Raw genomic sequence first — 25,036 nt, forward strand, 5'->3', positions numbered from 1 at the left:
ACTGAACAGACAGGACTACACTGACTTTATACCTCTGAGGATTTCAGGTTAGTCAGCTCTCAGGGAGGTTTCTATGGATATGCAGCAAAGAGTCCAGCTCTACACAAAAAAAATACCTCACAATTTCTTCACCTCCTGCCCACATTCTTCAGCATCTGTTTAGCAGCAGGGCTAAAATGAGATTTATTGAAGTCTAAGCATGACTGTGCTCACTCTTAGAGGGCACCACATTGCTGAGGGCATGGCCAGCTGCTGTTACACCACCTGCGGGAGCTCGGTTTTACCTCTCCCGCAAACATGGCTGAGGCTGCCCAATCAAGTCAGATGTTTTACAGGAGCAGAAAAGAAAAGCAAAGCCAGACAAACCAAGGACAATTGCGTAAGTGTCCACTTCTTAAAAAAAGAGGCTAAAAAATAAAAATTCAAAGGCATTCTCACCTCCTCCTCTGCTTACCAAATAATTTATTTTATAGTTTTCAAATTGAGGTTAATTAAATGAGGAAATAGCAACATTTCCAAGAGTCACAACTAAAGATGCAGCTGGACTCTTGTAAACTTTACATCTCTGCCAATAAGTCTCACTGGTGATTTACAGCATAATTGAAAACTCAACTTACTCAGTTTTAGCATTTGTTTATTATGTTGGCTAATGAACCGTGTGAAATAATTTCCACTGGAGGAAGAACAAGATCAAATTATTGTTATTCTACTTCTCATCTAAGATCCTTTAAAACAGAAATATTATGGGGCAAGAGAAGGAATATTCACGTGGTTCACCTTAAAAGACAACACATGCAGGTGAAGATAGCAGGAAGAGGGGAAGACACAGAAGAAAAGCCTCTTGCATATTTATCTACTCTTACTTCACATGCTTACCATTTTAACAAATGAATTCTTTTATTCCCCTGGAAAACTACAAATCCTGCAGCTGTGAATCCTAAAAATGTAGTCACCCCCGTTGAGTCCTTGAAAGAGAAAAAAGAAATATAATTTTCCCCTCATCCAGTGAGGTATCTCTTACTGATAGCATGAATTGTTACTCCACTATAGATTCCCTCTGTTTTGTTTTCCTTTTTGAAATAAATTTTGCCTTCAAATTGTACACTTAGAAAGAACAAAGACTGTTCTTGGCAATAAAGGCCTCATTTATTTCTAGGCATTTCATAGAGTAACAGCATCTTATGCTTTTTTTCCATCTACTCTGGCTGATGACAACAGGGACTTCTTAGGTACACTTACTAATTTTGTTGAAAACATACTTCTGTGTATGTTCCACTCTTAACATGCTGATTAACTACAAACCAGGGATTCATATCTACTTCAGCACTGATGTTTTTTAAGATTTCATAGTACAGTGTTCCTTTGTGAGATACTGTGTTGGAAGTACTGCTGAAAGATAGCATTTACTACAATAAGCAAGTAAGTGCTCTTGAGTACAAACCAGAACATATGGTGATACTTGCCTTTCAAATAGGAAAGACCATTTTTTAAACTTTTTAATTCCACAATAAAAGTTCTGGCTCACAGTCTTTGAGCAACAATTCAGGTGAGCTTTGTATTAACTGGATTTCCTGTCCATCCCAAGTTCCAAACCCTCACCCTGCTAAAGTTAGTCAACTTTATTGTGCCTTATGTTCCACCAATAAAATAAGGGGGAACATAAACAGTGATGCTTCTCGAGTAGCAGCCACAGCACTGGAAGGACCATGTGGTAAGAAGCCAGGGAAGCACTCTGCTTTTCAGTTCACTTCCAGAGGACTGAAAAATTTTCCTTAAGCATGGGCTGTGAACCCCCACATGCCCCCACACTACAAGCCCTGCCACACATGTAAAGAGGAAATTCTGAGCCAGTTTTGACTCTGTCCTAAGTGCCAAAATAAGTCTTTGGGGTGCCCTCTGAAAATCTGCAGTATAGTTTCCAACTAAAGTTTACTAAGTCACCGAATTCACTTAGCTCTGAACCAGACCTTGTATTTCACACAGGACCACCATATGAAATCCAGTGCAGCTCCATGTTAGAGCTGACTGTTTAAGGGTGCTCACCACCAGAACAGCTAACTGGACAGCACTGCTGTTCCACCAAATGAGATATATATATACGTATACAAGCCAAAGTAAAAGCACCGGTTAAAACACGAAACAAGTAGCACTAAAAACAAACACTGCAGATTATGCAGATAAAACCAAGTAATTAAAAATCCAAGTGTAATGGATAATCAGAACTGGTAACTCAAATAGAGACTCAAACCTTCTTATAGAGAACCACAAAACAGCAAAGTGGAGGAATATGCAAACATGTATCAGGTTCTCCCCTCTGTACCTCTGGTTTGCTGTTCTTCCTAAGATTTGCACATTTTGATGGTGTTTGAAAAAGTAATCTGCCAAAGACGAACAAATTGTTGCATCTTCTGGACAATAATAATGCTGAATCCTGAAAATCTTGGCAAATATAAAATATCTCATACCTGGAGTATTTAGAGAAACTTTTGCACTAAATGCAAAGAAATTAAAAAGTGTAATCAAAGCTTTTGTCATGACACTCTGCTATATTCTCCTATGATGTTCTGCTTCCTCTGGAGAGACCTTTCTGTTGACTGATGCAGAAATGTCAACCTGCCAATGGTCTTCCAAGGCTTAAAAGTAATATGTAGTTCCAGGGCAAGTTCTTTTATAAATTATTCCCTATTTGTGTCTGGATAAAAACCAGAGCTATATCAATTCAATTAATAGCTTTTTACTAAATGTTAGTAAAAAGAACTGTTACCTTGCAAGGATGAGGATCAACACCATAAGTTTCCAAAGAATATGCTTTTAGAAGCAAGTTAAATTCAGCAACAGCTGGGCTCTGACCTCTGAAATTACAAAAGAAACAGTAGTTTGACAGCAAAAGGAAAATAGGAGAAAAAGACTTTGACTGGAGAGTTTAAATGCCTAAAAAGGGAAGAAAGAAAAGTTGTTACTGAAATACAAACTATTTCAACCATATTCTGTTTATAATATAAAGATTGAAAACTTTTCACATGCTTTCTCCTGCTGAATTGTATAGTGCTTGGTTTTCAGGGAAATTCTGACATTTTTTTCTCAATCCTGAGAAAACAACATTTTATGCAGTTAACCAGAGTTATCCAATATCCTGCAAGTATTTGTTGTCTTTTGATAAACGTGCACATCAGCCTGAATATGAAATAAACCTCAGCATCTTTTTTTCCACAAACTCTTGCTCCCCAACTCATTTAAAAGGATTGTGCAGATTAACATTCCTTCCAGCACAGGGTATAAACACGGCAATCATATTACACTGTCTACTCAGATGCATGCCTAATTATAGCAGTGCCTGTTACCATCATGATAGTTCAGAATCTGTCAGCATTTCCATTATATGCTCCTATTTTTAGGGTGCCTATAATCAACCACGAATATACACTAAAGCCTGAAACATGGCATACAAGACTTGAGTTCTAGAGTAAGTTTTATTACTTGATTTTTGTTTTTCTAACTCCTCCTGTTAAAATAAGCTTTAACACGGATCTACGATGCCTGTTTGTCAGTGAACTGTTCCAAGTATTATTTTATTCATGTATTTGCATGACTAGAGTACGTGATTCTGACAGATAACGTGGTTTTGTGACAATGAGAAGTGCTTAGGATCTTTAGAAAGCCATGCCTCATAAATGCTTCTCAGGCAAATTATCCAAAAAATGAGCCATAGACAAATCTTCAAGGAACACAGTAATAGTCGTATTTTATCTTACCTCTGCATTTTGGGGTCCAGTCTCACACTGTGACCAATGGCACTCAGGAACCGGCATTTAAAAACTACTCTGTGCACTGGTGTAGAATAATTTCCCTGTAAGTCTGTTATCCCCAAGTAGCTAGAAACCAATAAGCACTGACATACAAGATTCAGTATCCGGCCCAAAGTTCAGTTTAACATTTAAGACAATGTGTAGCATACTTGCGGATGTCAAATCCTATTTTGAACCTACCAAGCTGATGCCCTGTGGCAATGTAACTGTCAATATCCTTTTCTGTTACAAAGTTTTAATTCACGCTCATTTGTATTTCACTCCTTATCATCTCCCAGTCAATCCCATGATACTTCCTTGGCTTCTTCCATATGTCTTTCGTCCCACCTTGATACCACACTACCGACACTTAATATTTCGGATCACATTTTTGTTGATCTTTAGCTTTTAAAGAATAAAAACCACATGAGATTAGAGAAGAAGTGACCTTCTTTATCCTTCCTTTTTTGGTCTCTTTCTCATCACTTTTCAAGGGGGAAGAACACGCATCAAGTGGAACACCAAAAATCACAAATGTGAATTTACACACCTAGATATTTAAGGGGAAGACAGCATGAAAGCAGCAAAGAAAACATTCTGCCCAATCAGCTTTCTGATGGGTCTACTAAACTGTTTTTCTCCCTTTTCACAATAATAATTGTGAAATAATAATAATAAATCACAACTTTAAGTGTAATCACAACTGTAAAACAATAAATGAGCCTTTAAAAGGCAACAAGTTTGTTTCATGTACCAATCAACTGCACAGGACAGAGGTAATTAACTACCTTGACCTAAATTACTTAAAATGCTTATTAAAATGCTTATGTTGCATAGTCAAAAGCCAAACAAATACATGGTTTGATTGCTTATTAGAAATCAGGCCTTAGAGAAAAATAAGACCATAAAATGCATCTTTTTCCCGCCTCCCCTCACTGGTACAAAGGAAAGTAGCCAGTTTTCTGCTTTGAAAGGACCAAAAATAATTTGGAACAATGTGATTTGGGGGTTTTGGCATTTCCAAAAGCGGAAAAAATATTAGATTGCAATTAAAGAGACACATGAAAAAAGAATTAGCACGCTCTCCTCACCTATAGCCTCTGAAACTATGATGTCTTTGTACACATCAAGCGGAACAAGCTGTGGTACTTGGAAAAAAAAAGCAGAAGACACGGACAAATTTGATCTTATCGGATTACAGGCTAATCAAATGGTTGGTCTGCAAAGCCTTAAAAGAAAATCACAAAGCAGAAGAGTCAAGGGCAATATCAAATGAAAAAATCCTCATTGATCCCTTATCAAGGGATTAATTTTCAAGCCTTGATGATACGTTTTTCATCTGTAACTTAGCAATGAAATTTTCGTTACTAAATAAAAATGTAACTATAGCAAATCCTATCAGCAAAGTCAACATTTTTTCTATCAGTCACTGATTTAACATTAGATATGCCTTTGATTGACTTTGTTAAAAAGCCTTTAAGCTTTCTACATGCAACAGACTTACACAAAAATGTACAGTTTCCTCACTTATGCAAGTGTTTCAACAAATGCCTCTTACAGTGTAAAAACAGGGAATATTTAGACAACGCATCTCGGCTGGTTTGTGACTCAGTTATCTCAGGAAATTCAGGTCTCTCTCTCAGTGCATTCACTCCTTTTGACCTTATATGACTTCCCAAATTTTTCGGTATGTATTCAACATTAATGGAAGATGTATTCCCTTTTCATGTGCTGAAGTCACTATAGTACCCAGCTGCAGCATGCCAAAGGTTTTGAACAGGACTATAAAATAAAACATTATACAGAAAAGTTTCTGCGTACCATACAAATAATAAAACATGGATTGCTTGTGAAATTAGAGCTCCACAGTTATTAGCTACAAAATAATGATTCAACCTAGGAATCAATCAATCTAAAAGTTCCTAATTAAATTTTAATGCAACAAAGACTTTACCAGAAGACTGAGAAGACTGCAAATGCTGCTTTTTCAGTCAGGCTCATGAGAAGTACGCATCAGAGTACTTACAAGCTCTGTTTATTCCCCACAGGTCCCCTGACTCCGAAGCACTTCAAAGGCCAGGAAGCTCAACAGGGACTACTTCCAGGGTGTGACACAGCAATGATCTCCTTGTTTTGCTGGCTGCCCACACCAATTCATTCTAGAATTTTCTCCCCTTCATACCCTTCCTTTGAGGTATGTATCTGTTACAAACTGAAGTAGTGAAACTTAGTGAAAGTCAAGGATGAGATATCACAGGACTGAGCAGGGCTTCTAAATGACACAGGATGAGTCAGTACGTCACTGGCAGCTGTCACAGTACCCTACTGCTGCTTCTCAGACATTCCCCTCACTGTCTGCATGCGCCTTTCAAAAGGCAAATTCTTCCATCATGCTGTAGGACAGAAGAAAAGGTGTGCCCAGTTAACAGACCCCAAGGATGCCGAGACAGGAATCAGTGAAGACTTGGTCCCTTCCAAGTCACAGGGCTTTGGCTATATGGGAGCCTCCTGCAGGAGAGAGATGCCATGATCTTTGCTTATTTACAAAGAAAACAAAGAACCAGACTCACTTGCAGTGCTGAAACTCAGAAGTAACTCTTCTGAAGGCAGCAGAATGGCAGCTGGATTAAAATGGCTTTTCGTCTCTTCTGCTCTCCTCTCATGTTAGCTCTCAGCTAATACATTGTTCAAGTATGTTGTTAAAATAGGCCAGAGGAACCTTTTGCAGCATTTTTAAAAACACTCATTGAGCAGCAAAATATTAATTCTTATCAGAAAATTCAACTTGCTGAATGCACTGAAACAGATGTGCTGATCGATACCAGACAGAAGCCTGTAAGCTCAGTCGTTTTTCTAATCATCTTTTTCCAGCTAGACCCAGAAATCTGATTGTCTAGCACTGGACCTCTCTCTATATCGTTCATTATATGACAGATATGGTTTATTAATTTGTACTCCTAGAATAGATGTCCATGGAATTAAATATCCGGAAAATGGTAAAACTTCTATGTGACTAGTAAATGTCTGATGTAAAAAATGTATGATTGTCCTGGTTTGGCCTAAAACTGGCCAATTTTCCTTTCAGTGATTTTTACTTTCAGCTAAGTCTCTTCTAAGTAACTGCACTTTCTGAAACTAACTGCATGTTTTGCAGACAGTGTCTGCTTCCAGGACTGATAACGCTCAAAGTTTATAGGTATCACTGAGGCACTGGTAGGGATGTTATGCAGAAAGGCTCTTGCTGTACTTATTCTTAGAGAAACCAAGGTCACTGCCAAATCCCTCACTGCTTATGAGTGAAGAGCCGAAGGGGGGTCGCACCTGCAGGGAGCAGCGGGCAGGACAGGCGACCCAAAATTGACCAACGAAGGTATTCCATCCCATACACGTCATTCTCAGTATAAAGCGGGGGCATCACGAAGGTCTCGCCCCTTCTGTTATGGCTGGCGTCTGCAGAGGACTCTGTCTGTTTTCCTGCTGCCCCCGATCCCGATCCATGCATCCCTGAATCCAGTTCTCGACCGTCGCTGGGCCCAGCCTGCGCCTTCCCGGAGCCTGCCCTGCAGTGCCGGTGGTGACGTGGCCGACCTCGGGGGAGCTCGATCTTGGTTCTGTATATATTTGTATATATCTAATTATTTCTATTATTATTATTATACTCTTTTTCATTATTATAGTTCATTAAAACTGTTTTAACTTTCCAACCCGTAAGTCTCTCTCCCTTCTCTCTTTCCCTTCTCCTTCTGGGCGGCGCGGGGGGCGTTAACAGAGAGCATCCGCCACCGGTTTAATAGCCAGCCCAGCCTTAAACCGTGACAATGATGATGATCAATTTTGGGAGGACAGAGCTACAGTGGAAAATTGCCAGATAGTAGCTATCCAGACACCTCTGAAACTGTCTTTGTAACCAGACAAATAGGTAAGGCACACCAGATGCTGACGTAAGTGAAAGAAAACAGAAGAGAAAGAAAACAGTTCCTCAGCGCTGCAAAGACGTATAAGCCACTGAGCCTAACATTCACAACATATAATTGGGTAAAATCTAGAATAGAGACTGAATTAAGGAACATAGACATATAAGTGGGATATATAAGGAGAGTTCTGCTATAAATTATAGTTATGCCTCAAACACCTCCCGGAATTCTTTGCAGGAATCAGCAGTTCCACAGGAAAAAGAAGTCGGGTTGATATCATCTGATTTCCAAAAGGCAATTATGAATACTGTCCCTCACCGAGACTACTGAAGAAATTCAGGGGACATCCTCACATGCTGAGCAGACATTGATGGGAGGAATCCACAACTAGGAGAATCCCAGAGGGACCTGTGTGAAGGCTTGTAACATTTACTGTCACAGGATCAGGAACATTACACTACAGGAAAGGGGGTTTAAAAAATGAGCTAAGAAATGTGCCTGGTTATTCATAATAGAGGAACTAGCAGATTAAATTCACATGGGATGGGCAGAATTATGCGCAAGGGAAAAAAATAACACAGAAAAACACAACTCTCCCAGGTCTACAAAATACAAAAACCACCAGCTTTGGTAACCGCCCTTCCTTCCCTTCTCCTAACTTTAAATAAAGGACTAGCCTGTTCTTGAAAGACTGAATTGATCAAAATCTTTGGTTTAACTGATGAAAGATCTTGGGTCTTAAAGGTAGAATTTATCCTTTGGAAATCTGCAGCCAGTGTATGGAACAATACTGAAAGCAAGAGAAATTTTGTTTTCTTTTTTAAAAGGCTGTTTCTTTGGGTCTGTGTAAAGTGCAGCCTGGACTGCCCTCAAAATATGAGACGTAGCTGTGTCATTTAAAACATTGTTTTGGTGAAAGAAACATAAACAAAGCATATAGGTTTCAGGAGGGGAAAAAGAGAAGACACATTACTAATGGCAAGCTTACTGTTATGAATGTTGTACTTTGGTTGAACAACATATTTGACAGGCTTCTGAAAAAAAGAAAAAGTGTTTTAAGCTTCAGCTCCTCTGAAAAGGAATTTTTCATTTTCTTTTTTTTTCCCCCAGGAGTGGGTGTCTTGCAATCTCATTTTTGTATAAATAGTATTCATATACTTAAGCAACGCATTTACATATATTGCAATATGAAAATAAAACATAGGGGTTTTAAGCAAATGCAAAAAGCCTTCTAATCTTTGTATAAAAACTGACCTTCTACTTTATGTAATTAATCATTTACTTTCATTTTATTTTCTTCATATCCTGTTCCTCTCCAAGTTTCTGAGGACTATCCTCAAGTAAGCAAAATGACTAGGGTATCATGCAAGCTACCATCACGACTACTGTGTGTGTCATTCACTGACAACCCTGAAGAGGGTACAGTTGCACAACACACTGATACTTCTCTCCTGAAACACCATACTTCAGGGATGCATTCAACTTTGAAACCAAAAGATTGATTAATCTATATTTCTCCATTCCCCTTTGTCACACTACTAAAAGTTTAGGACAGAAAAAACAGCATGCAGAGTTCTGAATCTTACCTCCTTAAGTCTTCCAAAGGAGTTAAATACATTTCCGTGCAATTCACCACTATGTTAACAAGCTACAGATAACTTAATTACAGTTTCAGTCAGGTCAATATCTATCAAGAACTTTATAATTGCACTACGTATAGAAATTTCACAGCAAAAGACCTAAGTGTGATCCTTAAATGAAAGATGTTATTCCACTAATCAGCCAGAGCAGCACTCATGATGTGAGCCACTCCCACTAACCAGACCTACATTTCAAGCAAATGCAGTCCAAATTACAAGCACACATGCAGGAATCAGCTATGATTAATGAAGGTTAAGAGGAAAAGAGAACCCACTAAGCTGAAACTGCATTTTCAAATATGGCATATTAGACAGTGTATTGGTAGAGCATCTATTATAATCCAAGGAACAAACCTTTCCTAAGTTAACATACACTCTTTGGAAACAGATAAAAGTATTTCATAGCTGTCTCTTTACCAAACAGCATTCTAAATTACCTGAATTCATTTTTATGCATTTCAGCTATTTTCTTCTCCAGCTTTTGCGACTGCTTGGGAAAAATCTTAAAGTCACTGATGTAATTCTCTGGGTGTTCATCAGGATCATAATCACCAAGCTCAGCTAAACAGATCCAAAATACAAAACAAAACAGAAAAATTCAATTGCAACATTAGTCAATAAGGAAAAAAGTCAATAAATACAGTGTCACTCAAGACACTTCCATGAAGAATCCAGCATCTGCTGGATTTGAAGAATTGATAGTTAACTGAAACAACAAAATCCTTATAACTGCCGCTTCAATCGATGAGTTACAAGTGAAGTTCATGTTTTTTTAACTGTAGCAGTAATCAGCAATCCTAAACAATTTTTTGTGGCAGAAACATGTTCTGTAAACCAGAGGCATACGTAATGCTTCCCCTTTGAGTACCTCTCATTTTGGTACCAGACAGAACTAAAACAATGCACTCCAGATTGTCCTCTTTTTTACACCAATTTATCCTCGGTGATGTGGACTGCTTTAATTCTGTTCTAGCAGAAAAACACAGGCTATAACATTATTTAAAGTGGCGCAGAGTATTTGATTCCTCTTTTAAAAGATGCATCACTTAGGTATCCAAACATGGCATTTGGTGTTTTAATTTTCTAAATAAGCCTCTTTTAATAAGGTCTAGACTCAATCTTGGTTTGTATACGCTGCCTTATAATGCATTAGGAGCTTAATTCATGCTAAGGCAGAATGAAGGGGACTTCCACACATATGAAGTCTCTAATGAGACATCTAGCTAACTATTTGTCCGTGTGCAATCCAAGACACATAGCTGAATTTGGCCCTAAAGAAATTATGTGGAGAGGGAGGGGGAGAATTAAAAAAAAAGGGAAAAAAAAAAAGACCTTTCTCCTTGAATTATGTCTACTATTTTTGCCATAGATTCCATCATCACACAGGTCTTCTTGACCATAAGAAAGGGCACTGAATGACACATTTTCCTGCTTAGTTCAAATGGAATAGGCCACATTTACTTTCAGGATTCAGAACAGAATTTTGCTTTGTTTATAACTGGAATCTAACATTGATGCCACACTTTTTCACTTAAATGCTAAGACAACCCATTGTTTTTAAATTTTCTTTTAAGTTCCAGTTTGGTTTTAGTTGGCTAAATGGCTGAATTACTTAAAACACTTTACAGTGCATGTCAATGCAGGGAAACAGTACAACTGAAAACAAAAATACATTATTGCTAGCTATATTCCCACAACAGTTTTGAGTTTCTCTTTCTACTGAATACACCTATGAGTTAAGTATTTTAAAAAGCCTGGTGCTTGTACTTACCTTGGACAATACAGGCACCCAGGTAGGCAGCATCAGAAAAAGAACACAGCAAACGGCCATGGAAAATGTCCCTTTTTATTTGTAGATATAAGAGGTATCTGAAATATAATTTAAAAAATTAGGAAAGTATGTGGCAACTTTTTATAACAGATTTAACTTATCAGTGTGAAATCAGCCATACAACTATTACGGATCTCTCTCTTGCTACCTTAAACGGCAGGAAAAGAGGCAAAGCACAACCACAGGAAAAACTAGATGTAAGACGAGATTTTTTTCAGTAACAATGAAATAATGACAGCAGAAGTAACAGAAAAAACACTAAGAGAGAGCATGGGGAGTACTTTATTTAAAATGTAGAACTGTTACGATGCTCACTAGTAACATGAAATAAATTACAGTAATGTAATTTTGTTTGAGCACACCCCCCCTCATTAAATACAGGTTTACACAATGAAAACTTTATCACTGTAGACAAAACAGCACATTGACCACAGTGGAGAGGATTTCTTTCCTTTTCTTTTTTTAATCTGCGAAGAATCCTAGATGAAGTTTTGAGCCAGAAGTGACTCCCTGAGGGCCGGGGGCCAGGGGCCTCCCCTGCCTGAGGGGAACCTCTCCCTTTCCTCTTAGGGTTGCTTTTCCTCCAGAAGAACTGGGGAGAAGAAAACAAAAGGGTCCTTCTACCTGTCCTCCGCCTCCTACCATGGAGCAGTATTATTTCTAATACCAAGAGGAAGGCACAGCTACGAGGACCTCGCTTTCTCTTTTGCTTCCTCCCTCAGAGAGCAGCCTCCCAGAGATGGACCACCTCATAGCCCAGTGACTCACTCGCAGCTCCTTTCCCAGACACCTAGCTGGTTACAGCTGTACCATTCAGCAGCTTCACCCCTCTGGGAAAATAAACCATTTATGCATTGCTTTAGCCAGATAAAGTCAACTATCTAGAGGGTGCCATCAGACTCAGTGGCTTCTGCAGACCTTCAGGACATTCCTTGATGCTGCCAGTCCTCTCCAACCTTGAGCTATAGTGTGGCTGATAAAAATGTGCTTTATGAGTAAGACTGTTTTCAGACATATTTTGCTGAAGTTACTTGGTTCTGTGTGTACCATGAGCTCCTGCACCAAGTAGCTTATCTGAAGCTTACAGTGAGTTCTAGACTCGAGCAAGACTGGAAGTATTATCTGACGGGGAAGAGAAATTTTCCTCCTTTCCTTGGATTGTTACTCAATGTTACATAAATATGAGACAGTTATCACTGAGAAAAGCAATTTGTTCTCCTTGCGAACACATCCCTTCACTGCATTACAGTATTACAAGTTTCTACAGGAACCTTGCACTTCAAGGCCTTTTTTTTTTTGCAACCCCTTTTTTTTTCCTGTAATCAGTGTCCAGTAACAGCTCACTAATTCACTTCCATAGTTTGGTACTCTTACAGTTCAAGTAGTTTCCAGAGGAGAACTGCATCATGGTGAACCGGACTTAATCTGCAATAACAGCCTACTGGAAAAGGCTCAGTATATTGATGCAGATACCACACATATCTTGGGCAACTAAGTAGTCCCCATCCTAAAACTTTTGGTATGTCTTGTCAAGGTGAAAAATTGTGTTGTGGTTCTCCACAGTGACCTTTAGCTTGAGGCGAAACTGAGTTCACCTTTCAAGACGTGCCAAAAAAAGCCACCTATGAAAGGGCATCCCAAGATTTCACAGCAGGGCTTGTTAGCTGCGCTGTAAGGTCAACAGATTTCCAGTGACACTGCACATTGTTGGTTTCTGAGTTTGAAAATTTCTATAATGAGACACAAAAGTAAATAGGCTTCTGGAAAAGCATATTAACCCACTGCTCCTGACCTACATTTGCAGACATGAGGCTGAGATGAGAACTAAGAATCTGAAGTCTCAGGACCATGCTAAGTCCGACTCTCCAGCTGTACAGATGGAAGTAAACACTCTGAACAGTTACTTTTCTATGAATGTTCTGGTATTTACAAGAAGAAAAATTAGTTTTGCAGGAAATTCTTTCCCATGTAACAGGATTAGGCACCAATGCTGCCCACCTTGACCATCTATTACAAGCCATTATCTTCAGAGCCCAGGGAGAATGGAAAATCTTCAACAATTGATTCAAAGCACCTATCTCTTTCTCTCAAATGTATGCAATAAATCACAAGTTAGATTCCTGAAGTCAGAAATCAGGGAGACCCCCACTCCCCCAATATATGGTTATTTTATGAAAATAACCTGAAAACACACATATATGAATTCAGTAGAATTCAAAACCGTTTTTTTTTAATACAGGGGGACAGCCATAAATACAACAGCTTGTGACGAGTCCCTAAGATACTACACCAGCACTTAGGATCAAAGACAACAGCAGCATTGACAGAAACCCCTCAGAATGAGGGCAAAAACTCATTTGTATGCATTCCACTAAAATTCTACATCGAGGAACATGGGACTTTGGGTGGGCGTGTGCATACTTGTGGCATTTCTAAGCAAATACTTTGCTGATGATCAGGATCAAAGATCCTCAATGTCATTATTACATTTCTGGATCCATAACAGTCTCAGTTATCTGAGCTAATCTTAAATATATGGTTTTATTTTGCCCAGAAAGAAATCAAACAGTAATAAATATAGGTATTACACTAGTTTCTTGCTTAAGCTAATTTGCAATATGAAACCACCAAAATTTGTCAAAAAAATACCCCCCAAAGTTATTTTCATTACAATAAAAAATAATATATACTCATTCAATCTAAATTGTCAATACATGCATTTTTGTCAATTACATGAAGCTAATAAAAATGCATTATTATCCATTCCCTCCATCTAAATCACTGGCTCTGCAAGTTGTTCAGAATAAAAAAAAAATCAGAATTAAAAAATTGCAGAAAATTTCCACTATAATTTTTCCAGAACTTCAGTATAACACATTTTTCATTGTCCTGTTTCCATAGCATAACATAAGAGGGAATATTTCCTTTCTGTAACAATTGGGAAAACACAAATACATATTCAGTTTTTGCTGAGAGGTATATTAACAGAAAATAAGTAAGAGTAAGTGTAGTACGGGGAAAACTGGGGGAGGCGCGCTCGCGGGTGCTGGGGAACGGTCCGGAGTAAGCTACACGATCTCAATGTGAGTATGGAAGCTTCTCGTTTATTAACAAAGAAAGCAGTGGTTATATAGACTATGCATATGTTAATCACGCGCCCCGATCGCACTTGTGATTGGTCCGTAGGTTTACATATTCAGAGCCGTGACCGCCCCCCCCCCCCCCCCCCCCCCCGACGCAGATCTGCTTCCGGCCAAAGCAGGCACCACGGGGTTCTTTGTTTTGCACTGTGCAAGGGGAGTCCAAGGTCGCTAGCTCTGGGCTTAACCCTTGCTCAAAGCCTGGGTTGCTCAGACTGCTCAGTGGCACAAGATCGTGCCCCTTCTCACTTAACCAAACCTCTACAAGTAAGCAGAGGATATATAACCAAAACAGCACATAAGATATAATTTTAGGGAAAAAAGCATTTATGCCTCAGAGCTGATTTCTTCCCAGTGATCATCCTGGGATGACAGAGCTGAACACAAGTCATCACGTAGGCTAGCTTCTGTCACAAACGTGGGCCACTGATGTTATTCATCTGTCTTTGCTTTAGAATATATAACCCTTAACACTTACTAGTCTGAGGAACAAGCTCTGTTTTTCCTCCCTTACGTGAAAAGGGGTTTGTTGTTGCAATGTTTCATTAGCTGTTTGAGGGATGCGGGGCTGTCTCTTAAATTGTTCACGTACCTTTCTATGACACTGATACTTTTTTAATAAAAATACTGAAGTCTGCATTTTTTCTGCCACTAAGCTTCTGTGCTACTGAGTTGCTACATGCATTTGACCATTGAAATCCTTCATTAATTGGTTTGAAATTGCACCTTCAAAGAATTATTCCACTTATGATTAAAAAAAAGGAAAAAAAAAAAAAGAAAAAAAAACATGTCCAAGACAGAAGGCAGGAGTCAAGAGGGGAAAAGAGGCACAGAGCACAGTTCACACTGGAGAAATTGATGGCTGGGATACATAGGAAGCACTTGCACTTGTAAGAAGCACAGGGGAATACCCATGCAGAGCAGAATCAGAGAGTCTGAATGTGTTTTTCAGAGACCACCCACACAGCAAGTTGCATGGGACACTGTTCGTCTTCAAAGCAAGAAGGGCAGTCTGGAACAAGACTAATACACTAAAGAGTTCTTTCAAATGAAGGAGATACATGCACTTTGGACTGAAAGCCAATGTTGCAAGCTTTGCCAAAGGTTCATTCAACCTCAGACACTTCCTATAATTCTGATAAAGTAATTTATGTCCCTGGTCAGCAAAGACCTATGAATGCGTACCTGACTCCTGAATACAGTAAGGTTTATGCATGTACTTAAAATTGCCCACACTTACAGAAATAACTTGCAAAATCAGATCTAATTTTCTGCTTCTCCTGTCCTTCCACCACAGCTGTTTTTTCCAAGTTCTGGCACAACTTTATAGCCTGATTTACAGCCCTAAGTACTCAGGCTTACCCTCAAGCTAGTAAATGTATGCATCAGCGTTTACACTCACAAATGTCTATCATTGGAATAACCTCATTTCCATCTATTATCTGTTTGCAATATAGATGACTCAAATCCATGTTAGCAAAGCCCTTCCCACAACTGCAGATGAAGGGTCAGCAATATCTATTCTTGTTTTCAAGCAGACTTCATGATCCCCAGAGACTATGCTGCTAACTGCTTAACAGTCAATTTATTTATCTATTTTAAGATGTGCAATGAGGCAAGAAAGCTTTCCCACAGTCAAGCTTTGTGGTTTCTCCACGTAGTGTTTTTTTCTTGTGTTCAAGTCACTTCACTCATTTTATTCCAGTAACAAGAATTTCTGCCAGTGTTGTCACAGCCTTTCCAGCTGACAGACACGGTCACCTCGAGAGATCCAGCAATCTTTCAAAAATTGTTATCTCAGCATGGTGTCTAACTTTGACTGCACTGCTCTTTCCCATGCTACTGTGCATACTCAGTTGCAGAGTAGCACAGGGCAAATGCACGTGTTTACAATATTCCTGAATTGGGTGCCCTCCTCCCCCAGCAGAATTCATGTGTTCTTTATGTATATTATTCTGGACACTAACTTTGCATTGTCTTCTACAGTAGATATCATCAAGTACACTGCAGGAGCACTGGTTTCCTGTCAAAGTCTATTAATCTAACCTAAACACTAACTACCACATACTAGTATGTAATACCACAATTAAGAGAACATATTTTCTATGCTTTACAGTGCCACCTAGATAACAAGGCTAATAGAGAAAATAATTATATTCTCTAAAATATATTGCTTGTCTATTTACTAATATTTGAGAAGTATTTTGATGTCTTATAAACTGAAGAAAATCCATCACCCTATTAGCTACTGAAAAAACACAGAGTTCACAGATAGATCTTGGAGTCACCACAGACAGGTCTCTGAAATCATCAACTCAGGGTGCAGTAGCAGCCAAAAAAACCCAATAAAACGTTGGGCATCATCAGGAAAGATACTGTGAACAAGACAGAGGGGCATTTTGCCACTATTTAAAGCCTTGGTGTAATCATATCTAGAATGTTTTACCTAGCTCTACCCTCTGCATCATAAGTAGGACATAGCTGAGCCTAATACAGAGAAGAACAACTAAAATGAGAGGATAGAGCCTCTGTTACATGGAGAGACGATGACTGAGGGGAAATAAGACTGAGTCTTAGGAAATCTTGAGGGTAATGTAAAAGGCAAATGCAGAACTGCTGTCCACTGAATCCTGCAACACCAGAGCTAGGGGGAAGTCAGAGAAATCAGGAAATTGCTTAAGGCAGACAAAAGAAAGTACCCTGCACAGCAGGTAGTGAACTAACTGCCTCAGGAGGCTATGAAGAAAAACAGTATTACTAAGTACCTGAAGGGGGCCTACAGGAAAGCGGGAGAGGGACTTCTTACGAGGACAAGTAGTGACAGGACGAGGGGGAACTGTTTTAAACTGAAAGAGGGTAGATTTAGATTAGATATAAGGAAGACATTCTTTACCGTGAGGGTAGTGAGACACCGGAACAGGCTGCCCAGAAAAGTTGTGGATGCCCCCTCCCTGGAAGTGTTCAAGGACAGGTTGGATGAGTCTTTGAGCACCCTGGTCTAGTGGAAGGTGTACCTGCCCATGGCAGGGGGGTTGGAACTAGATGATCTTTAAGGTCCCTTCCAACCCAACCCATTCTATGATCCTGTGATTCTATTAAAACTATAAACTCATTTGCCAATTGCCAATACGGCCTCGAGAAAGTCAAAACAGTTAAGTGGACTTTCAGAGGCTCAAAACATAGCTACCGTTGCACTTCTCAAGAAAAGCAGGACAGGATACCCAGAAAGGCAGAGGGATTCCTAAATGATGCCTGGAACAGGGTTCAGTAGTACAGGCCCACCTCATCATACTGGCTCACCCTTGGGAGGATGAACATATTGCAAGACTTGCAAATAAATGGTTTGATATTCAAGCATTAACAACCAGCTGGAACACTACCAGCCTCAAACGACCTCCCACTTCTGGAGGGAAAAGCACCAGACTCTTCCAGCAGAAAGCAGTACCAAGTACAGCTCTTTGAGATAGGACTAGTCAAGCATTGCATGTGTGCAGCTGTATTGTTCTTCCTTGCCCAAGCTAGCTCACTTAGGACTCTTGAACTTGCCATGTTTACATATTCCAAGTCTTTGTCATTTTATATGACTTCCAGTTAAACTTTTTTTTATCTGCTTTTCTTGTATCAAAGTACTCATTACACTGTTTTATTACAGCCTAGTGATTGAAGAACTACTTCTTGGATTAAGATATATGGATAAGGAAAAAAAGGGTATGATGAAAGCTAGTTGAAATAATCCATCTTTGGTTAATTCCACCAGCTACTCACCCAGACCCTCTTCTAGGTCTGTTTTTTCTACAATAATCGTGGATTACTGCTGATACAGTATTATCTGTAGCATTTTAGATAATTCCTTTGGGGCCTCAAATGACTTTAGAATTTCTCATTTTAATTATACATACACAGTATAATGTAGGGATTTGGAGACAAGGCATGAGGCCTTGGACTGCTTTATTACACAAGAACGAACGAACACTGATTTATTTATTACCTAAACAAGAATACTGAGAAGAAATAACATAGTAAAAATCTGTGCCCAAGTGCGACCAGTCTTTGGATCCATCTGTACACACTCCCTTGACTATTCTCATTCTGTTCATGTGCAGCATCTCAGACTTTCCCAGCTGTGGACCCTCCCAGGGCTCTGACCTGTGATCAAAGAATAGTGGAGAGAGGCACAGAGCAAAAATATCTGTGCTTTCCAGAGAGTGTAGTGGGATGCTGTGTGTACTGCGGATTGAATGACCTCTGAGCTACAACTTCCTTTATGGCAATTTTATATCTCTTCATGCTATGCCAGCAGAATAATTTTGACCAGCATAGTGAACTCCGGAATATCCTTTTTTCTGCACGTGGTTTCATGCACATAGCTAGAGAAAACCCCCCTCTCACCATCAAGCCCATCATACTCTCTGGAAAAACAACTGGAATGCACCAAAAAGATGAAAAAAAAAGAAAATTAGGACAAAAGGAAATTAGCTGTAATACTGAAAATGTACATATTCAAGGCCTCTACCCCAATCCTGTGTAGTGTCAGCCAGAAAACAGGCTGCAGAGCAGATATTGATTTAACAAGAAAAGAAACTGAAATTATGTTTTACAGGTAAGTGTGGCAGGGAATGAGGGAGATGAGAGGACCTGCTTGTCATGTTGCTATTGCCTAATTGAAACTGGTAGTTATTATTCATTAGGGATGCTCAGTGAAGCCAGTTAAATGCTGTTTTCTGAAACTGAAGTACTTTGTTCTGACTTCACATCACCTGTAAGTGCTAGACAATCAGATCTAGAAAGCCACAGATGTATCATTCAGAAGAGTCTGACATCCTCCAGATACTACACATGAAGCAGAAGTCAAACCCTCAGAGATGGCCAGAGCATAGAAGAACATCACTCTTCTACTATGGTTGAGCACCTCTCTCTGTTTAAAAGTTTACACAAACTGTTCAAAAATCCGTATTCACTGTTTGTGTTGCAATCTGCTGAGCCTCCAGGGCACCTGAAATAAATTCAGAGGCCCAATCATTTGAGCAAAATAAGTTAAATCTTTGCCACTTTCTCATCACATTTTTTAAAAGGCATTGGAAAAACTGCCTGATGAGTTTAACTATTAAAAAGTGTGTCTTTAGTCTTTCTCAAACACGTTTCAAACATGTATGGCCTCACTGCCCACTGAGGAAGCAGTATTTCCAAAAATAAGGACAGATCTTTTAAATCCATGTTGACACAAGTTAAGGAGATGAGTTAAGAAGGTTAAGCATTGAAGTGCATTAAGATTTGGACTTTGTTGACAAGTTGGGTTTCATGTAGTCTGTTATTACAGAAACAAGAGAGCTCAAGGCAACAACCCCCATGGCCACTGAAGTTAACTTGTGAATTGCAATCCTAACACCAGTTGACTCTAGAGAAAACAGTGATCAAGAACCACACAGAACCTCCTTCTGCAGCAAGAGGCGGAAATTTTGTCCTGAGTCCATGGAGTTCCTTATTTAGCAATAATATCTCAAAATGCTTTAACATCCAGAGGCAGGCACTGATTTTATTTCAAAAGCATAGCTATGGAAGTGATGGTTAATTAAAACGAGAGAAGATGAAAGTAAGCTGCTGAAATGGTACTATGTGACAGAGTATATTCACAGGCGTCCTTAGCAGTGGAACGAAATGCAGTGACAGGCAAGTGCAGGGCTCAGTCCTCTGCCTAAGGCACTCCTGGCCTCTGAACACGCGGTGTGCACACATTTTCAGGCTCTAACAGCTTTTTTTCCTATAATATCATAGACAGAGGGATGATTTCATCTAGGTCATATTTCTTGAAAATAGTTCCACCTGTAAAACCACATACTAACTCAGGGATTACAGCCCAGCCCAGCCTACTAAAGGCAGGACAAAAATGAAGCAGCAGTAATCTGAGGTGACAAATACTCCATTGTCTTCCTGTAAATGATGTCTAAATCCTGAATAGTATTTCTATCCATGTTATACTGTTTTCACAGAAATCAAACAATTTACCCCATACACACACAGCTTCATTTACTGAACAGATGATAATTTTTTAACATCAGATATTGCTACGGAAGAGCAGGAAACATCTTTTTAACATCTGTATGTCTGTTTGATATCTCTAAGGTACTTCATTCAAGATTTATTCCTATAAAGTTTTACAAAGACTGCATCAACAATAGATTTAGACAGGGTTAATTAATATTCTGAACCAGTGAGTAGTACGACAATGTGACAAGATGAGTCTCACTGTATCTTAATTTCATTATCCTAATGGGGACTACAGACACCCATCCGATTTCCACACAGCTGCAAAAGCAAGAGAGCAGCTCTGTGACATGCTTAGGCATGGAGAGTAGCAGAAATGCAAAGCACTATTACTCTGACTCAGTTGACTGTATATACAGCTGTGAAGTACAGATGGCTTTTAAGTCAAAGGCTGACAATATCATTAATTTATTTTCAAATCATCTTAAGCACACACTGCAACAAACGTGATTGTCCAGTGAACAGAGCAGAGCTAAAAAAAAAAAAACCTACCAAAAAGCCAACTAGCTATCAAGGTTTCATGACTGCCCTCTGTCAAATACTAATGGACCCTTTTCTTCTTGAATTTCACTGATCATTGCAATTCAAGAAAAAAAATTAACTGAAGATAGTTGAAAGCATCACCTTGAATCTGACCCTTTGCTTTAGATGATGAAGCAAATTCTCAGAGGCAAGTTACATGACTACACTTCACTTGTTCATTTCAGGAGTATTTCCTATACTTTGTTGTTGTGTAAGAGACCTGGGCAGAGACAAATCAGAGCTTCCCAAATAGCAACACTGGGAAACTATAAAGCTGATCAGATACAAAAACGTGTCATGTGTACAAGGTGGACATATGAAAAGAGAAATTATTTCTCCTTTTTAAGGGCTTGATAGTATTAGTTTTAACAAAAGATCATAAAACATTTCTAATACAGCAGCTTGACTTTAAAAATTAATTTGAAATGTTCCAGGAAAGCCTAAAACATACTGACAGCACAATACACTTCAGTGACCTAATTCTAGGTGCTTTGCATTTTGATAAAACTTCTGCGAGGGTATCCAAGTAGTTAAGAGAAAAAAAAAAAAAATCAATTAATTAAGGCTCTTGAATGAGGAAGGTCTATCCGAAGTTTATACTCTGGTTCATAAAAAGTAAAATGTTTATCCAAGGAGAAACACTAACAAATAATCAAAATCCTTTCACTTCCTGGTTTACAACCTGTTCACTCAGCTAAACAGTTTCACTATTTCACCCAAGATAAACAGCTATAATATGAACTGCATGTTCCAGCTGCTCTATACAAACTATGAATTTACCATTCAGCAGAATGCAAGCTGTTCCTGAAACTTTCCGTATGAGACCAGGGATAATGACATTACTCCCATTCATGGAGTGACTTGTGAGCATATAAGAATTTGCAGGGCTTGGGGAAAGCATCAATGGAGAACTCAAGGCAACAAGCGCTCAGGCGCTCCATACTTCTGCAACATGCAACTATTAGTCAGCAGTGTGACCTGCTGACTAACAATGCGGTAAGGCATACATACAGTCCTGCACCGCTGGTGCAGAGGTCAAAAGAGCTGTTACTTTCCTACATTTTTTCCCCCAAGTATATTTCTTGAAAAATACCCAGAACAACAGAATATTCACAACGGCTAGTAGGAAGGACAAAACTCCCACTCGTTAAGTATGACTGATCTGTTGCACAGGTGTGTTTTCACAGCAAAGACTGGAAAATTCCTATGTAAGTAACAAGACTTCTTAACCTCCAGAGCAGCTGTACTTTAAAAATATAAATATACTGTACCTCTAGATCAGTTTGCTAAACGTCTGTCAGTACTTTAAAAAAAACTATCTTGTCTGTGGTTCTAAAGACACACACAAGAGAAAAATCAGTGAGACTATTAATATTCCTGTTGAAAGAGTTAGGGCCATTACTGAATTAAATTTCACGGCTTATTTCACACACAAAAAAAGAAAAACTAAGACATAAAAGGAACTTACTCAAGACCACAACCCTTGTCAAGGGAAGAGTCAGGATAATCCTTGCCCAGTTATTTGACCATTGCGCCTCTTTCTGAAAGTTTCTTCAACAGTATAACTACTTCTCTGTATTTCTGTATATAGAAAAGTCCCCTTAAACTGCTTTTAAAAATCCATAGACATCACAATAAATGAAAAAGCTACCAGTAGTGCAAATATCTGTCTGCTCTAGTATTTTAGCATAAATTGTGAGAAACTTACCCTACGCAACAAATTATCTTGTTTTGAACTTGTTAACGATGTACATTAAATGCAGGAAGAAAAAAAACAATACCTGGTGAGCTCTTCTTTAATCTTCAAGGGTTCATGTGGGTAGAATTTCACTCTAAAGCACATGGTATATGGTGGATGAGCTGAAACATTATAAAGAAAAAGCATGAGAACAGTTGCAAACAAACATTGCCTCAGCCACTCTGAAGGAGTGGCCGCCAAGAGTCTTACAAAGTAGCCTGTGTGATGGTTAGCTCTGAAGCATCAGGCAGGGATTCAAACAAAACCAATAAATATTATATACACATATGAAAAGAACAGAATATATGACAAAGAAGGCCAAAGCACATGCAAAATACAGCTAACCCATGCAAATCAATTTATAAATGGTTTTGCACCTCAGAAGACTTATTGCTTGATCCAAGAAGTATATAACACATTTGGGCTGCTCTTTTTTTTTCTTTTTTTTTTTTTTTTTTGACAATTGATAAACAGGAAGCAATTGCATCTTGTCACAATGAGATACAAAGGTGTTATGTATATTTGTTATTCCTGATAATGATAATGCCTAGAGCACAAAATAGAAGAAACTGTTAATTAAATTTGGATAACAAAGCTAGAGACAACAGAACTGTTTCTGTTTCCAGTATTTAATATGACTACATTACCTGCTCCTGAGCTATGGTATCACTACCAGGCCTTATGTACAATACCTTCACGGAAGGAGGGAAGGAAGGAGGGAAGGAGGGAAGGAGGGAAGGAAGGAGGGAAGGAAGGAAGGAAGGAGGGAAGGAAGGAAGGAAGGAAGGAAGGAAGGAAGGAAGGAAGGAAGGAAGGAAGGAAAGAAGGAAAGAAGGAAGGAGGGAAGGAAGGAGGGAAGGAAGGAAGGAAGGAAGGAAGGAAGGAAGGAAGGAAGGAGAGAGGGAAGAAGGAAGGAAAGGAAGGGAGGGAGGGAAGGAAGGAAGGAAGGAAGGAAGGAAGAAGGAAGGAAGAAGGAAGGAAGAAGGAAGGAAGAAGGAAGGAAGAAGGAAGGAAGAAGGAAGGAAGGAGGGAAGGAAGGAAGGAAGGAAGGAAGGAAGGAAGGAAGGAAGGAAGGAAGGAAAGAAGGAAGGAGAGAGGGAAGAAGGAAGGAAAGGAAGGGAGGGAGGGAAGGAAGGAAGGAAGGAAGGAAGGAAGGAAGGAAGGAAGGAGGAAGGAAGGAAGAAGGAAGGAAGAAGGAAGGAAGAAGGAAGGAAGAAGGAAGGAAGAAGGAAGGAAGAAGGAAGGAAGGAAGGAAGGAAGGAAGGAAGGAAGGAAGGAGAAAGAAAGAACATCACAGTAACAGGAATTATTTCAATTCTGCAATCAGTGTCTCTCAGTTTCACATTAATGAACACAGCTTTACATCCTGCTGTTGTATCTTTGATAGCATTCAAGATATTATCTAATCCTAGGCCAGTGATCCTTCAGTTACTACAGGAAGGACAGAATGCAAATCAAAGACTACTATTCTAATCAAAAAGGCATATTCTGATAATCATGTTAGGATAAAAGATGTGTGAAAACCAAGTAGAAGGCTTAAAAATATCACATCAAGCACAATACACAGGTAGGCAGAGCTCTCAGAGCTGTCTGTAGCCAGGTAATGTTCATGTATCAAATTCCAGTTCAAAGTGAGAAGGAAAATACTGCATCTTCAAAAGGTAAATGGTGTAGGGAGAAAACCCACTTACATTACACAGGCCATGGTAACTGGCAGGCCTGTGGGTAACACCAAGAGGGAGCACAGGGATGGAGCAAGCACCAAGGCAGAACTGCTGTCCGAGCAGCAAGGGCCTCAGCACAGTAAGCTGTGCAAGGGTCCTCTTTCCCAAAATGTTCACCAGTATAGCCATTATTAGATGGACAAAATAGAGGAAAAACTGAGGCTTCAAACAAAAAGGGAACATGTGATCACTGTGCTCATTTGGGAGTGCCCTACAGACCTGAGTGCAGAATTGTAATCCTTTTATTAAAATATTTAACTACAAAATTAACTTTCTGCATACATTTACACTAGTACTCAACACTTATAGACCCTTACTGTTAACAAGTTGGGGTTTTGGGGTTTTGTTTTTTTTAAAGGAAAGCATCCATGCAACTTTAATTCATAGTAAAGTGCAGATCAATAATATTCTAGTTACGTTTTTAAAGTCCCTCAGTCTTAATGTATACTCAATGCACACAGTCAATTCAGCATTCCTAAATCTTGAAGAGACGGTGCTTTTATAGGAGGAAAAGAAGGGAAGGCAGAAGAAAGGGGCAAGAAAAATGACAGAGAAAACAGAGGAAGAGAACAGGTGAAACAGAGCATTGCATTTTAGTTGTTGTAGTCTATAATAGTAATCACTAAGCTACCAGAACATTTTACTGTACCATGTCCTCAAGCTTACTAGCTCACTGGCTTGTATAAACTGCATGTGGAAA

The 25,036-nt window shown here is 39.2% G+C and overlaps 1 protein-coding gene across 1 annotated transcript in view; it reads right to left on the reverse strand.

The window, feature by feature from the left end:
* FRMD3 (FERM domain containing 3) overlaps positions 1-25,036 on the reverse strand; it is a 139,056-nt gene that overhangs the window by 29,669 nt on the left and 84,351 nt on the right. Inside the window, exons 4-8 of the mRNA XM_068422732.1 lie at positions 22,656-22,734; positions 11,111-11,208; positions 9,777-9,900; positions 2,765-2,852; positions 877-965 (exon numbers count right to left, since the gene is read on the reverse strand). Coding sequence (XP_068278833.1) covers positions 877-965; positions 2,765-2,852; positions 9,777-9,900; positions 11,111-11,208; positions 22,656-22,734 — 478 coding nt within the window. The remainder of the gene's footprint in view (positions 1-876; positions 966-2,764; positions 2,853-9,776; positions 9,901-11,110; positions 11,209-22,655; positions 22,735-25,036) is intronic.

This window comes from Nyctibius grandis, chromosome Z, assembly GCF_013368605.1.
Source record: "Nyctibius grandis isolate bNycGra1 chromosome Z, bNycGra1.pri, whole genome shotgun sequence".
Taxonomy (NCBI): Eukaryota; Metazoa; Chordata; class Aves; order Nyctibiiformes; family Nyctibiidae; genus Nyctibius; species Nyctibius grandis.